We start from the raw sequence: 17,100 nt of genomic DNA, 5'->3' as shown, positions 1-17,100 counted from the left end.
ATTACTTTTTATTTTTAAAACCAGATAAGAGTTTCGAAAATTCACAGAAACCATCGACGATGATTGTCAATTCTTAGGTAGTGCCTGCTGCTTCATTGCATAATTCCGTAGAGAACAGAACCACTAACCAGCAAATCTGTAATGGTAGTGTAGGTGGCTATACATATAAACTGACTTGTCATATATTTGTTGTCTCAAGCTGCGCGAGTGGCGGCGCAGAAGGCAAGGTGACTCTCATCCTCCTCTCCTGCTGGCAAAGCCCTTTCCCGCATACACAACATAGGGTGAGGCCGGAGAGAGAAGAGGAGGGCTGGTCCATCCAGAGCGCTCCACCACAACATCTAAACCTGCAGACGTCCCAATTGCTTTCGCCCAACAGCATGTGTGTTTGAAAGAGCTGTAATAGTTTGCTTTCGGAAATGAAGGAACCCTGCAATTCGGTAGTATCAGAGCACGCGCTCTTTGCATCGGTGCCTTTGTACCGGTGGTGAAAGTATGACCACCAACAAATGTGGGAGAGACCCAAAGAAAGCTTTTCACTTTAACAATTGAACTAACCCATTTTGAAGTGGACGGGGCTGCTGGTTGGTCCTTCACCGGCAGTAGTCATGGCAACCACGCGTGCTTCATATATGTCTCCTGTCTTCAGGTTGCTTAATGTTAGGTTGTTGGTCGTGGAGTTTGTGCTTTGATTGAAACGAAGGCCAGAGGTATTTCCATTCACGTACACCTGCAAAGACAAAGGTACTTTCTTTGAAAATGCTAGATGCTCTTGCTATGCTTTGTTCAGTGCGTTCATCCTTTACCCTGCATAAGGCCTTTGTACAGTGAACTACTAGTTCTTTACAAAAGTAGCTGTACTACTGAGAGAAAAAAATGCTAACTCCCTCTCAACTTCGGGCTTTTACGATAAACAGACATTCTCATGGCAGGAGAATGGAAAACAATTCTACTCACGATCAGATTACTATACATATGTTCTTTTATTTATGGCATATACATTTGAGTTGAGATGAAGAGCAATCAATACTGATGTTACTACACCTGCTGCAAGCATCAAGGTAAAAATTCTTGGATAGTCAGCATTACTCTACGGTCTTCATTTATAACATCTGTCATAACCAACTAATTTTTTTTTCTTGCAGAATACCATAAAGCATGTGTGCCAAGCATCAGGTAATGTACGTTCATATCGTTCCACTGCAGCACCTATGATTGTTCAGGAGTACTGCAGTTGTTATTACATTCTTTCTGTGGTTCTGGTTATTGTTATCATTATCATCCAGTAAAAATATTTGGATAGAGTTAAGATACCGGAATAAAGTGGCCATTATAGCTTTTCTGTTACAAACACAGCTGCTGATTAGTTATTGGCTAATAACCAGTCCAACCAGTTAGTTACATTGACTGAAATTATTTTCTTTCTTCTTCTTATTTTTATTATTATTACCTAAAATGTAGCTGAAAAAAGCCGGCAGATCCCACGCCCTGTGGAAATTGGTGTTATGCGAAGCAGTGTGCGGGGAGCCTACCAAGTTAACGAAACGACCGTGAGAGCACCAAGACGTAGGCGGCTCTTTCATGACCTACATGACACGTATGTCATGACATTCATGTCATGAGTCCTCAGGAGTCCCTTTAGCTACACCTAAGAGACCTTAAGGCGCAAGCCTTAGTCATGCTCATGACTATGACTTCAACCATCAACCTTTAGTCTTTTCCTTCACTTAGTACCCACGTCAGAACTCATTTCAGTGGCTTTTGAGCGTTAATCTTTCTTCGCTGAGTCATTGACGTTTTTGCTGAATCATGCTCATGACTATGACTTCTACCACCATCCTTTAGTGTTTCATTGAATTAGTATCCACGCCCGAACCCAATTCAGTGGTTTTTGTCTGTTAATCTTCTTTCGCTGAGTCAGTCATGGTGATGACTTCTACCACCATCCTTTAGTGTTTCCTTCACTTAGTACCCACGTCCAAACCCATGTCAGTGGTTTTTGAGGGTTAATTGTTTTTCGCTGTCATTGTCATTTTAGCTCAGTCATGGTCATGACTATAAATTCTACCATCATCCTTTAGTGATTCCTTGCCTTAGTACCCACGTCAGAACCTATTTCAGTGGCTTTTGAGTGTTAATCTTTTTTTGCTGGGTCATTGTCATGACCTACATGACACACGTGTCATGATATTCATATCATGAATATCATGATATGAATATATCATGATATTCATGACATATCATCATGATATTCATGACATATCATGACATAAATATCATGACACACGTGTCATGATATTTATGTCATGACCTATCACTTATGTTCCTCATACGCTCCTGTTAGTCTATGTCAATTTTGGTACCTACCAAGTTAATGAAACGACCATGAGAGCACCAAGACGTAGGCGGCTGTTTCATGATATACATGACACACATGTCATGAAATTCATGTCATAACATATAATTTATGTTTGTCATATACTCTTGTCATAGTATGCCAGTTTTGGTACATACCAAGTTAACGAAACGACCATGAGAGCACAAAGACATAGGCGGCTAGATAGATAGATAGATAGATAGATAGATAGATAGATAGATAGATAGATAGATAGAGAGATAGATACTATCAAAGTCGCAAATGTTTGCCAAGAAATGCTTCGCATTTAATAGTAACTGTCTATTTTGTACAAGTCATTCGGAGTCATTAGGGAGGTAGTGGCCGAATACTGCACCAGGGAGGCCAATTCCTGTTCTGGTGAGGGAGTGGCTTTGATGAAGCTTAGTGGGCCTGCCTAGTTTGGTTGTACCTGCACTAGTATAGCCCCACTAGCTCTCGGCAATATGTATTTTTTTTTTTTTTGCCGGTGTCAGGCACCACTCCATGCCAATTACAACAAATGATTGAGGACCTTAATCGAGAAAGTGTAAGAATTGGGTTGAAGATGAATATGCAGAAGACAAAGATAATGTTCAATAGCCTGGCAAGAGAAAAAGGATTCAGGATAGCCAGTCAGCCTCTAGAATCTGTAAAGGAGTACGTTTATCTAGGTCAATTACTCACAGGGGACCCTGATCATGAGAAAGAAATTTACAGAAGAATAAAATTGGGTTGGAGTGCATACGGCAGGCATTACCAAATCCTGACTGGGAGCTTACCACTGTCGTTGAAAAGAAAAGTGTACAATCATTGCATTCTACCGGTGCTAACATATGGGGCAGAAACTTGGAGGTTAACAAAGAAGCTCGAGAACAAGTTAAGGACCGCACAAAGAGCGATGGAACGAAAAATCTTAGGACTAACGTTAAGAGACAGGAAGAGAGCGGTGTGGATCAGAGAACAAACGGGGATAGCCGATATTCTAGTTGACATTAAGCGGAAGAAATGGAGCTGGGCAGGCCATGTAATGCGTAGGATGGATAACCGGTGGACCATTAGGGTTACAGAATGGATACCAAGAGAAGGGAAGCGCAGTCGAGGTCGGCAGAAAACCAGATGGGATGATGAAGTTAGGAAATTTGCAGGCGCAAGTTGGAATACGCTAGCGCAAGACAGGGGTAATTGGAGATCGCAGGGAGAGGCCTTCGTCCTGCAGTGGACATAAAATATAGGCTGATGATGATGATGATGGTGATGATTTTGTACAAGGCGCAGATTGTATCACTGGCCATAATATTGCAATCATGAAACTAGTGCAAGAACTTGCTGGCCGAGATGAAAGTGTGCTAATGAGCATCAGTGTTTGTGTACAAATCAGCTAATGCCATTACTTACATTGTATCCTCTGAGTCTTCCATTGCGATGCTGAGGAGGTGGAGGAGACCAGAATATAGTTGCAGTTGTGCTGTTGCGAACATGGACCTCCACACTGTTGGGTGGGGCTGTTGGCACTGCGGATATAGTTTTTCTGATATTAACACCTTTGTTCATGGGTAATTTAAGTTTTAATAACTTCGGTGAATGCATCGCGTTGTTTTCGTTTGTCATTTCCAATACACATGAATTTAAAACTGTAGTACATATTTTGCTCTCCATCTTATTGCCAAGTGCAGCAGCGTCTGCTTATATACAGGGTGTTTCAGTGAACACTTTCAAAAATTTGTAAAGGTTGCCTGTGGCAGATAGCAGAATTCTAGTTCATGAGCTGGTCTACTCGAAGAGGCAGGCATGCACAAAAAATTGAAATACATAATCGAATAATTAACGAAAATTCACTAATTACGTTTTTAACTAATTACCTTATGGCCCATAGTGCTATTTACAAATTCTAGCCATGGAGTTCGCAAGGCGGATCCAGTTGGAACGAATTCTCAGGATGACATCAGTTTCGAAAGAATAATTCCCGAACTTTGCGGAGAAATGCATTGGCGTTCCAGTTACTTTCTTAACAAAATGTTTTATGCATTGAAGCCCAAAAGTAACTGGAATGCCAATGTATTTCTGCACAAAGTTCGGGAATTAATATCTCGAAACTGGTGTCATCTTGAGAATTTGTTCCAAGTGGATTCACCTTGCGAACTCCACGGCTAGAACTTGTGAATTGCAATATGGGCCTTGATAATTAGTTAAAAACTTAATTGGTGCATTTTCGTTAATTAATCGACTATGCATTTCAATTTTTTTGCAAGTAACGTCCGCCTCTTCGAGTAGACCAGCTCATGAACTAGAATTGTGCTATCTGCCGCAGGCAACCTTTAAGAAATTTTGATATTGTTTGCTGAAAAACATGATATATGTATACAGGATGTCCCAAGCATCATGCACCAAGATTTAAAAATATTAAAATTCAACGTAGCTGGACAGAACCAAGGTAATGTTGTTTTCCATCGCTTGGAGATACTCAGAATATTTTTTGCATTCCGCCTAATTACATAATTAGTCTTAATTAATTAATAAACTTAATTCTCACATATAATAATTAGATATAAGTGTTAATGAGAAAATTGTAGTGCAACATGGAAAACTTCCGATACAGATTTTTTTGCTCGATACGTGCGACATAAAAGTGTTTTTCCGAGCGTGAAAGAAGCCCGCGAATACACGCAAAATTGCCACGCGACTGGGAGCTCGACTGGCCCCTCGAAGCACCCTGTATATTAAAGCAAAGATTAATGAATGGAAGTGCAAGGCAGCTTCGCCACATTAAGCGTTACAATGCAGTGAAGCTAACTTCAAAAAATCACCAGCCCTCTCTCTGTCGAGAAAATGGGGGTAAGCGAAGCTTGTCGTGTGTGTATCTGACCTTCGTGGTGATTTTCTTTCTCTCTATCTCTCTTTCTATATCTCTTCCTTCCTTTCTCTCTCTTTCTCTCTGACTTTCGGCTTTCTTTTTTTCACTCTTTTTTCTTTCGCTCTCTTTTTTCTTTCTCTTTCTCTCTCTCCATCTTTCTTTCTCTATTTCTTTCCTTCTCTCTCTCTTTTTTGTCCCTGGTTTGTGCCATTAATCTTTTCTTTCTTCTTTACATCCCCTGCCCCTTCCCCAAGGCGCTGAGCCGTGCTCCCTAAAGGGCTGCAGAAAATAGCGCCTCTTCCTCTTCACAACCACAATCTCCCTCTCTCTTGGACCCTTTCTGCACTATCACCAAGATCGGCCCACTTTTCAGCGTGACACCGCCGGCGCCACCACCACCACCACCACCCACTTGTGAGCCTATAAAGTTTCGCTTAAAAACGCAAAGGGGGGGAGGAAAAAATGCGGTAATATGATATCTAAAACAAGACTATATGTTACAGTTCTGAAAAATTTGAGACATACGTAGGCCTATAATATATAATTTTGTGTGAACGTAGTCATAACGAATACAGCAAATGTAAAAAAAAAAAGAAAAACGAGAGAGAGAGAGAAAGGTTGAGTTGTCAAAACTCAACTTGCCGGAATCCCTGAATGTGCGAGTAGCGAAAGTATCATTTCGGCAATTCATTGCGGCAGTCATCGCATTTGATTCCTCAGGCGATTTCAAGCGCCCCCCCCCCCCCCCCCCTTTTTTTTTTTTCAGTCTTGCGCCTGTACGCACCGCCATTACGACGCTTACATTCTTTATCGGAATACGAAAATAAAACGTCTTAATTTGTTTCCCTATCTGTCTTTGCCGCGATCGCAATGGGCCTACACCACTAACCCTACATTGCGGTGGCAGCCAGCAACAGATCGAATTTTGAACAAAAGGAATACTGTAAAACCTCGTCATAGTAAACCATGGTTATAACGAACCGATGGATGTAAAACGAAGTAATCGTTATTCCCCTTGAAGTTTCCATGCGTCCAAAGTCTCGTTTAACAAAGCAATAACTTACTTTAAATGAATTAATATAACAAATATTTCCTTTTCTTGTTCTTTTAACTTCAGAAGGAAGAGTTAATGCTGATCATTTTGCTGTAATAGGGCCGAAATCTGGCGGCGCGCGCCACTGCTTGTAACTCTTCTGAATCAGCGCTATCAGTCTTTTTGCCCTTCGTCATTGGCTCGGACAAAGCCGCGCCATGCCGTTATAGCGGCGTCTAGAAATGGGCGCGACGATTGATAAGAATGGAAAAATGAAAAGTATCGTTACGAATTTGTACAGCAGCTGATGTTCTCTGCTATCGCTCGATTTATAAGCGTTTATTTAAGTGTGCCGTTGGAGCGCTGCGCTAGCGGCTATGATGCAGTATAACACCCGTCACTTGACGCCAGCGTAAGGATTTGCTTTTGTACGTGCAGCGACGAGGCGTTTTACGACATCGGAAACTTGCAGCGCTACTCCATCACGCTCACGAAAAACTGTAAGACCAGTTACTTCACCACTTGAGCGCGTACGGCGATGGCAAAGACAGATTAGCGTTGACAGCCTCACTATAGAGAAAGCAGTCATATCGTTGACGAAGGTTCGGCAGGGAACAATTTTTTCGCGGCCATTCAGCGATGCGCAGTAATATTTTACATCGCATTATCCAGTGATTACTGGCAGCACATCCCCGCCTTCCCTGGCTGCCAATGTCGGACAACTGCCGATGGCGCGGACACTTTTTGAAATGCAGTAACGGATATAACGAAGTAAGTGCGGCTGCCCCTCCAACTTGGTTATAGCGAGGTTTTACATGCCAATACTTTAACATGGATTGGTTTCTCAACAGGAAAAAAAAGTGTATTTATTGGAACAGATAATTTCAGAACATGTGCTCTTACCATCTTCAAGCGTTTGAACACTTCTAGAATTGCTGGGTGGGCCTTCCACACTTCTGTAGAAAGGCACAAGAAAGAATTCGTACTTTGTGAACTTCCTAAGGTCGTTCAGTACATAGGTGAGGGCTCCACTGTTCAGCACGGTCACCATGTTGTACTTCTGCGAGACGCCACTCGTGTCCCGGAACCGAACGTAAAAGCCCTCCACATAGTCCTTGCTGCCTTGAACCTGCGTGACATGACAGAAAAGTGGAGTCAACGTTGTTAATATTAATAATAATAAAGAAGATGTAGAATGGGCTGTACTATAAATTGCTTAGGTTGATTGATTGATTGGTATACTTTGATGAAATTGGAAATGTTAGCGCAAATGTCGAACCATCGGATTTTTGACAAACTATATATAGACCCTTTTCATGGCAATCCCGTGAGCGCCACCATGTTTTATCAGGTGGTGACGCATCCATTGCTTGCCTCAACTGCCTCTGTTGATGTGCATGACGCCGGTGCGGCTCAGAAAACCTCTGTTTTGGCGGATATCATGGACGGTGACTGGGTAGACAACACGAAGCTTTGGCCACAGACTTTAGATGACATGTAAGCGCTTTCGGAGCTCATTACGCTTTGTCCAAACGGCACGAGCAGCGTATACGGTGCTCGTACTAAAAGGGGAGCTAGAAATGTATTTCAAGCTTTCGAAACTTTCTCTTTATGAATTCAATCAGGATCAGTGTGTTTCGCACTTTGCAATTTATTTGGTTAACACTTTGAAGCAGCGGTTTGTCATCTTTATGACTCAATAAGGTTCCTTGGTGTGGTCACTATATCGGATTGTTTATCTGCCTGATCGCTCGCGGGTGGGGTCAGTTGCGATAGATTTCATCTTGCTGCACACAAGGCTTGAAGCGTAGACATTCTGTACGTTGCAATAGCTTGCAGCAAAAACGTACGTATTATCGCTATGGTCACTCGCTTACTATGTGGACCGTCACAAAACCTTCAGTATCGAACATTCATGGGCTGTCGGTGTAAGTCGCCGTCATCCATCATCGGTGCACAGGTTCAAGAATGCGCCCATTCACTTACACCCTAAAAAAGTTTACACCCTTTGGGTCGTGTCTTGTCCGCATTTACTTTCTTTAACGCTGCAAGCCCGGTACTTCCTAGTCGCGAAAGGCGTGCGCGTTATCAGCGTGACACAGCATTCTCGGCAGGAAAGTAGCGAGCGCAGAGTTTTCAAGAAAGCAAACGCAAGCAAGGCATATGACGAATATTGTTTGCGGATAAGATACAACCCAAAGGGTGTAAACTTTTTTTTAGAGTGTATTCTTGATACTTGACCATACAGTGGGCATAAGACTGCGTGTGAATTGACGTGGGTGTGTGTAGATAACGTGCGATGAATCGTACTATGCCAGGAAGCGGTGCTACTCCCTTTGTAACTGTGTAACGAGCGGTACCCACTCTTACCGATGTTGAACCGTTGGCGTTGAAGAAAGGACGTCAATCCCTTCCGGGGTTGAAGTACTTTTTCTTTCCATTTTTTTTTCTTTTTGCTGTGTTAGCTGTTAAAAATACCTTATTGTAGCTTTTTCACTTTTGCGACGTCTATCGCACATATAATGATCTGACCATGATATCTGCCGGGTCATTCATTCATCATCATCATCACCGTCGTCGTCATAATGGTTTCTTGATACGAGGAGTCGCCAGAAAAGGAAACTACTTGTCCCCACCCACGACACAATCCCGGATACTTGACGTGCGAGATGTCGCGGTTGTGGCCATGGCGTAGTCATGATCGTCATCGTGCCGTCGTCGTCGGGACATCTGCCGCTGTTTTGGACCTCAGCATTCCTGTGAGTGGCCTTCTATCGTTCTCTTTTTTCTGCTTCCGTGATACATATGAGCTCCTAATTAGTACGGAGGTGAAAGTGCTTAAACGACTGCGACTGACCTAGCTGTATTATTAGCCTATGTTACATAATTTGTGTAACCTAGCAGAAATGAATGACTGACGGTTGGGTGTGGGCTGATCATTCCATCCATCTCTTATTCTCACCGGACTAGTGTTGACATGTTTGAGCTCTAAAAGAGTTCTCCAAAATTGCAATTCAGGAAAACTGAATAATGACCACCTATAGACCGTGTCTGTTACCTATAAATTCAATCACCAAGGCATGTTCTGCTTACAGGCCCCGGTCTTCGCAATATATTTCTTCACGCACGAACATTCATAGGAGTTGCTTTCTTAGTTGTTTTTGTTAAAGAATCAGCCCTTTTCAACGAGAAAGAGTCGCTTCTATCAGGCACATGGTCTCATGCGCCATCTACAACAAGTAAAAAGCAATGACATGCACTGAAAAACACCGACACATGACATAATTCACCTGTGTAACTTTGCTGTGTTTAAAAATTAAAAAAAAAGATGTCGTAGTTTCGCCCGAAAGGCGAAGCATCCATTGCGATAGCCCATTAGTAGACAGCTATAGGAAGTAAGGATAGTAGTTTTATCGGCCGTGTAAACTTGTAAACATTCGCTTACTGACTAAATTAAAAAATGTCACAGTTTCGCCCTAAGGGCGAAGCAATGAATGCGATAGCAACACAGCAATGTCATACGAAGTAAGGTGAGCGGCTTTGGTAGCAATATGAATTGTAGTAAACATGAGCTGCTTAAGTAAGCAGGTGTGCTGCGGCGTAAGTAGACCGACATGAAGAGAGACTCGATGACCACGAGAAGGCGCGTGTGAAACGGTGATGTTGATGAGAAGCGCTTCCCGTGGGCAGCGCGTGCGAAGGGACACACCTGTAGTGCTGCACTGCCGATCCAGGCAGCATTGCATGTGTAGCGTGCGTTGGAAAATGTGGCCCGACTATTACTAACTGAATGAACAAGCGTGGTGTGAGCGCGCACAAACAAACATGAATAGATCACACTGAATGACTGCAGACAACGACCGTCAAAACTCTGGCAGCAAGTGGATACGCTCAGGGGCGGATCCAGGTTTTTTATGAGGGGGGGGGTCAGCTTCTGTCGATGATGATGATGATGATGATGATGATGATGATGATGATAGTAGCCTTTATCATTTACCGAAATTCACCGTTTCTGCTCACGATAAACCCGCGTTTTATACGGCTAGAGCAGCACCTGTAGCCTACAAGGCTTGAGAGGGCAAATCACTTTTTTTTTCTTCTTTTTTTGTATTTATTGCCAAGAAGTTCGCGCTGTTTTTATTCCCCGGCCGCCACTGTCATCATGAAAACGAGTGTTACCTCGCGCCATCTAGCCCGCCGTGGTGGCTCAGTCAGTTCAGGCATTGCGCTGCTGAGCACGAGATCGCGCGATCGCATCCTGGCCGCGGCGGCCGCATTTCTATGTAGGCGAAATGCAAAAACGCCCGTGTGCTTGCGTTGTAGTGCGCGTTAAAGAACCCCAGGTGGTCAAAATTAATCCGGTGCCCTCCACTACGGCGTGTCTCATAATCAGAACTGGTTTTGGCACGTAAAACCCCAGAAAGAGGAAGAAGACCTGTAGCGAAGCCAGGTACGGTTTTTCCGTGCTTATAGGAAAAGGACGTTACCCAATACAGCCATGTGCTTGGCGGCTGTGCCTGATCATGCAGGTTGTTCAAAACTAAGCTTTATGGTTTTCTTAAAATTAGGCACTGGGAGGCACGCGAAGATCACCTGTGCAAATAAGTTATGTGGCCAGGGGGGCACAAAGTGAGATGATAATTATCGCTGTGAGCAGCCCAATTAACTAAAATTGAACAATTATTTTTGTCGACTGCAGTAAGTGGGTATGTTTGTATTGTGAGACGTTGACCAATGCGATGCCTTTATTTCCGAGCAGTCGCCCGAGTCAGAGACGAAGCACCGCACGAGACAAAAGATGATGATGAGTCGTATGTACAGATGACGACGACGATTTGCACAAATAGCGCTCACACAAGATGATGAGTCGTTTGTGGAGATGACGACGACGATATGCGCAAAATGCGCTCACACTAACTTCCCCCCTTCAGGAAAGCGGTCAGCAAGACCGCAAACTAGAAAGGGTAGGTACGGCGAATGTAGGGTTTCAGGCGAGATACGTGAACGATTTCCGTAGTGCGGCGGCGGCGGTCAGTAGCTGAGCTGACAGGAGTGACGCTGTAGTTAACGGCCGAAGTTCGTTGCAAAACGGTGTAGGGGCCGAGATATCTGTGGAGAAATTTTTCACAGAGCCCCGGTGCGCGAACAGGTCTCCACAAAAGAACTTCGTCGCCTGGGCGGAACGAAGCAACGCGACGCGTCGCATCATAGCGAATTTTCCTTTTGTCCTGAATGGTATAGCGGTGTTGGCGCGGGCAAGTTCACGGCACCGGGAGAGGCGAGCGGCAAATTCCTCAGGAAGAGACGCGGATGGAGCAGCAGGTGCTGAAAGGAGTGTAGTGTCCAAGACGAAAGACGGCGCACGACCGTACACCAGGAAGAAGGGACTGTAATTGGTTGTACGTTGGACGGCAGTATTATACGCAAACGTCACAAAAGGTGGGATGGTGTTCCAGTTGGTGTGATCGGGTCGAACATACATTGACATCATGTCAGACAAAGTTCGATGAAAACGCTCCGTAAGACCATTTGTTTGCGGATGGTACGATGATGTGGTCTTATGGATGGTGTCCGAGGCCTGAAGGACTTCACGGAGGACATGCGATAGGAACGTCTTGCCACGGTCACTCAGGAGGACACGAGGTGCGCCGTGGCGCAAAACGATTCCGTGCACGAAAAACTCGGCGACTTCGGAGGCAGTACCAGAGCGAAGAGCCGCTGTCTCAGCGTAGCGCGTTAGATGATCCACTGCGGTAACGATCCAGCGGTGACCAGCGGGCGTGAGTGGGAGGGGTCTATACAAGTCTATGCCCACAATTTCGAAGGGGGTGTACGGGCATGGTAGAGGCTGCAGAGGACCGGCTGGAAGGGATGTCGAGCGTTTTCTGTGTTGGCATGATGCGCAGGAGCCAACGTATTTGTCGACTGAGGTGGAAAGGCCCGGCCAGAAACAACGCGTTTTGATGCGGTCGTAGGTCTTATGAAAGCCCAAGTGGCCAGCCGTCGCGTCGTCGCGAAATGCTTCCAATACTTGGAGTCGAAGTGAGCGAGGTATTACTGGCACCCACCGGTTACCGGAAGGATGGTAGATTGATCGAAATAACGCTCCACCTTGAAGCTTAAAACGCGAAAGTTGTCGTCTTAAGCGACTGTTGGGGGGTCGTGCCAAGCCAGTAAGTCGGTCGATCAGCGTACGGCAGTATGGGTCAGTACGTTGGAGTGAGACGAGGTCAGTAGACGGGAGAAAGTCAACTGAGGCAACTGACTGTCCCGGGCTACTGGGCGTGCGCTGAGACGTGTGGCTAGATGGTGACGTGCATACCGAAGGTGAAGCATGGGCGTTTGGGGACAGCGGGCAGCGCGACAAAGCGTCGGCATCTTGATGTTGTTTGCCGGACTTATACGTGACAGTGAAGTCATATTCCTGTAAGCGCAGTACCCAACGGCCGAGGCGTCCAGACAAGTTTTTCAGGGACGACAACCAACAGAGAGCATGATGGTCGGTCACAACTGTGAAATGGTGGCCGTAGAGATAGGGACGAAATTTTTGTATTGACCACACGATGGCGAGGCATTCCTGTTCTGTAATCGTGTAGTTGCGCTCAGCAGGAGAAAGAGCACGACTTGCATAAGCCACGACTTGCTCTTCGGACTTCTGATTCCGCTGCAGCAGGACAGCGCCAATTCCATGCCCACTGGCATCAGTGTGTAGAATAGTCGGGGCCGTTGCATCGAAATGACGGAGCACGGGCCCTGACGTGAGAACTCGTTTGAGGGTCTGGAAGGCGGCTTCACAGTCGTTCGACCACACAAAGGACGCGCTCGAAGTCAGAAGTTTGTGTAGAGGAGCGGCGATGGTGGCGAAGTCACGGACAAAGCGGCGGAAGTAGGACGCCAGTCCTAGAAAGCTGCGGAGTTCTTTAAGAGCGGTTGGTGGCGGAAATTGCAGTACTGCAGCGATTTTATCGGGATCAGGCTGGATGCCATGCTTACTGACGACGTGGCCCAATACTTTAATGCTTCGGCTTGCAAAGCGACACTTTTTAGTATTGAGTTGGAGACCAGCTTTTGCTAGACACGCGAGAACTTGGTCTAGACGTTGTAGGTGCTGGGAGAAACTCGACGAAAAGATGACAATGTCGTCCAAGTAACAAAGGCAGGTCTTCCATTTTAAGCCACGGAGTACTGTATCTATCATACGTTCAAACGTAGCTGGTGCATTGCACAATCCAAAAGGCATCACGTTAAATTCAAAAAGGCCATCAGGTGTAGCAAACGCAGTCTTTTCTTTATCTGGCTCATGCATGGGAATCTGCCAATATCCGGAGCGCAAGTCGAGGCTCGAGAAATACTCGGCACCTTGTAAGGTATCCAAAGCATCGTCAATACGAGGCATTGGATAAACATCCTTACGGGTAATTTTGTTGAGCGCCCTATAATCGATGCAAAAGCGCACAGAACCATCCTTTTTTTTTAACAAGCACAACAGGAGAAGACCAAGGGCTTGCTGAAGGCCTTATAATGTTGCGTGTCAGCATGTCGTTCACTTGTTCTTCTATAACTTTTCGCTCCGAAGGTGACACACGGTACGGGCGACGGCGAATGATGCGAGCGCCGTCTGTTTCAATTCGATGAGTAGTTACAGTGGTCTGACCCAGGCCTCGCGAAGAAACGTCAAAACAAGCTTCATGCTTCATTAAAATGGTGAGGAGTGCATTGGTCTGGGCCGGATTGAGATCTGCACTCAAGGTGGCCTTAATAGCACCAGTGTGGCCTTCTGCGGGCGTACAATACGCGGAAGATGTGGCAGGCGAAACACTGACGACACATACCGGCGCAGCCGTACTACTCTCCGTGGCGGTCGTCGCGCCCGGTTTGTTTCTACTGCGGTATTCGCGGCCACATTTCTCGCTACTGCCGTCGGCGTCAGCAGGATGAACGACGGGGCTATGCTACCTTTGAGCGAGACAGCGCACCTAGGTTGGATTACTACGTTCCCGGGCGTCACCCAGGTGACAGGCGCGGCTACGACAACTTTGAGCGAGACAGGACACCTGGACCAGATTCCTCCGTTCCCGGACCGTACACAACCTCCTCTGGTCGCTCTCCTTCACCTACCCAGCACCTCCACCACTTGTGAGACGTTGACCGATGCGATGCCTTTATTTCCGAGCAGTCGCCCGAGTCAGAGACGAAGCACCGCACGAGACAAAAGATGATGTGTCGTATGTACAGATGACGACGACGATATGCACAAATAGCGCTCACACAAGATGATGAGTCGTTTGTACAGATGACGACGACGATATGCGCAAAATGCGCTCACAGTATTGAAAACCTAGAGGCTGTCGTGTTTCTACACAGTATCAGTCGGAAGAATTATTCTAGCGTGTTCGTGCTCCGAGATATCCGACTCCAAATTTCAATTGCACTGCGCAGAGTTATCGACTCGACGCGAGAGCGGTTTATGCTTTGCGTTGCTGTGGAAGGGAGGCATTTTGGACATTTTTAGGGCATTACAATCTTGATAGGTGAAGTGTTGTCATGAGATTTGTGCATGACAACACCAAAGTTAAAGCGGCAGTATGAAATATTCGTTAGCATAGCTAAAAAGGTTTCTGCTGTTGATGGTGCAGTTGTTGCTTTTGATTTCAATAAAGCTTACAATACTTGTAAATCAGCAGTCACTTTATTTGCGTAGCCCAAACAAGGACCATGCCCGGTCGTCTAGTCACCATTACGCACGCGCACTGGCCTCCGGCTTCTCCGCTCGCGCCATTATCTCGGCATGGCAGCTGCCGCCATCTTTACAGGCTGCGCGGTCGCGTGTTACGACAGCGGTTACGGGTTCTTCGATTTTTTTTTTTCGCCAGCCGTGAGGGGAAGGGGGGCAGTTATTATCTTTGCCAATGCCTCCGCCGCGTTGTCAGACTAAACGCTGCACCCAACAGCCGCGTCACATCAGGGAGGAGCTTTGCGCTGATCCTCACTCTCTTGCATGCGTAATCATGCGAACGACAATTAAAATTTGGAGTTGGATATATCGGAGCATAGACATGCTAGACGAATTCTTCCAAGTGAAACTGTGCAGAAACACGACTGCCTCTAACTTTTGAATACAAACATACACACTTACTGCAGTCAATAAAAAGTTAATTATTCAATTTTAGTTAATTTGGTTGCTGACAGCGATAATTATCTCACTTTGTGTCCCCCTGGCCACACAACTTATTTGCGCAGGTGGTCTTCACGTGCCTCCCAGTGCCTAATTTTAAGAAAACCATAAAGCTTAATTTTGAACACCCGGTATATCAGCCTGTATTGTTTCTTAAAATAAAATTTGGGATGGTCTGTCGCAGGTTCGTTATAAATGCGTAAGCACGGGTCCGGCTTTGGAGTTCTGTTGGGACACCTTGATTTCCTTAAGAAGATTCTTTGTGTTCGGCTGAGACACCTTCGTTTCAACGCGGCAACCACTACGCTAGTTGTTTACGATATGCGAATCACCGCGTGTGAAGACTCACGACGCCACCTACAAGAAGAACGATGTAGCGTAGTAGCCGTGAGCGCGAGCCAGCGTCTTCATGTTTTGTTTCCCACGCGACGTCATCCTTTTACACAAGGCGCGCATCTGCTCCCATTTCTCTAACCACGCGACGCCATCCTAGGCCCGCGCGCTGGCGTTGGCCGCTGACGTCACGCTCCCCCATTTCGCAGCCCATGCTCGAGGCTTCGCCCCGCTCCGCGAGAACGCCCACTCAGATAAAAGGATCCGGTGGGCTTGAGCCTCCTATGCTTAATGTACGACAATAAAACTGCGAAGTTACAATGAAAAACTTGTAGCGTACGAACGGTACTGTGCTCGTACTGGATATTGTCAACGTGTAACTGTGATCACAATGAGTGCTACAGTTAAAAAAAAAAGTTGTCTATGCGTAGTTCTTAGTTAGGCTGTTAGTTGTTATATATATATATATATGAACACTTCAGCGAGAGATCTCTTTCATTAAGCAGGTTGGTCGCGGAACCGATGACAGCAAATGAGGCAACCGATGACACCCCAATGGGGAACTAAGTTGATCAGGCGCGAAGGCGCTCGCGCGGACATCGGCGTGCTTGGCAAAAGGGACGTCCCCTCGTTCATTCGACGCCACCGACGGGACGAGTAAGGCACGGCCGGCGCCAGGAGGTCCAAGGTGTTCATGAGAAACAATAACTACGGCAACTTCGCGACACCACACCCCTACGGAATATAACTAAGCTTGTGAGCGAGCTAGCTTTACTTCTACATGGCTGCTACCACTGGTATTCGCGAAAAATACTTTTGAAAAATGCTGGTGGCCATATTTTTTTGCGACAGGGCCGTCCCCGTGTCAGCAGGGGGGGGGGGGGGCGATGCAGAAATCTGAGGGGGGGGTCAGGACATCCGGACATCCCCCCTGGATCCGCGCCTGCTTGAAAACTCTCCAAAATTACGCCGTTTTAAATTCTTTTCTTTTTGAGTTTCCCTCCTTTTTATGTACCAGTGGAAAACTTGTGAAAATGTTTAACATATTTTTCCAGCCCCTCGCGGATGACATTTGAGCTTTGTCGTTTGTTTTTCGTTATGAGTGGACCGCGGATCATGGGCATTTTTCAGTTGAACGCCGTTTCCCCGTGGTTATTCCCGACTAGACACCATAACAAAGGCCTTCGGCTTTAGTAAAGGTACATGCACTAACTTGAGTAATCCAATATTACAGTTTAAAAAGATTAAGAAAATGCAAAAGTGAAAGTTTAATTCCAACTGACTATTCCAAGAATTTTTGGAATGAACCCAGTTAAAAGAAATGGTCAGTG

The 17,100-nt window shown here is 45.7% G+C and overlaps 1 protein-coding gene across 1 annotated transcript in view; it reads right to left on the bottom strand.

Annotated features, from left to right (window-relative positions):
* The window catches only part of LOC119455574 (roundabout homolog 1-like), a 229,029-nt gene that overhangs the window by 20,631 nt on the left and 191,298 nt on the right, over positions 1-17,100 (bottom strand). Inside the window, exons 11-13 of the mRNA XM_037716974.2 lie at positions 7,165-7,390; positions 3,773-3,888; positions 559-730 (exon numbers count right to left, since the gene is read on the bottom strand). Coding sequence (XP_037572902.2) covers positions 559-730; positions 3,773-3,888; positions 7,165-7,390 — 514 coding nt within the window. The remainder of the gene's footprint in view (positions 1-558; positions 731-3,772; positions 3,889-7,164; positions 7,391-17,100) is intronic.

The sequence above is a fragment of the Dermacentor silvarum genome, chromosome 6 (genome assembly GCF_013339745.2).
Source record: "Dermacentor silvarum isolate Dsil-2018 chromosome 6, BIME_Dsil_1.4, whole genome shotgun sequence".
In the NCBI taxonomy this organism is placed as follows: domain Eukaryota; kingdom Metazoa; phylum Arthropoda; class Arachnida; order Ixodida; family Ixodidae; genus Dermacentor; species Dermacentor silvarum.
The sequence above is the reverse complement of the archived record's forward strand: the minus strand, read 5'-3'. Positions and strand labels throughout refer to the sequence as shown.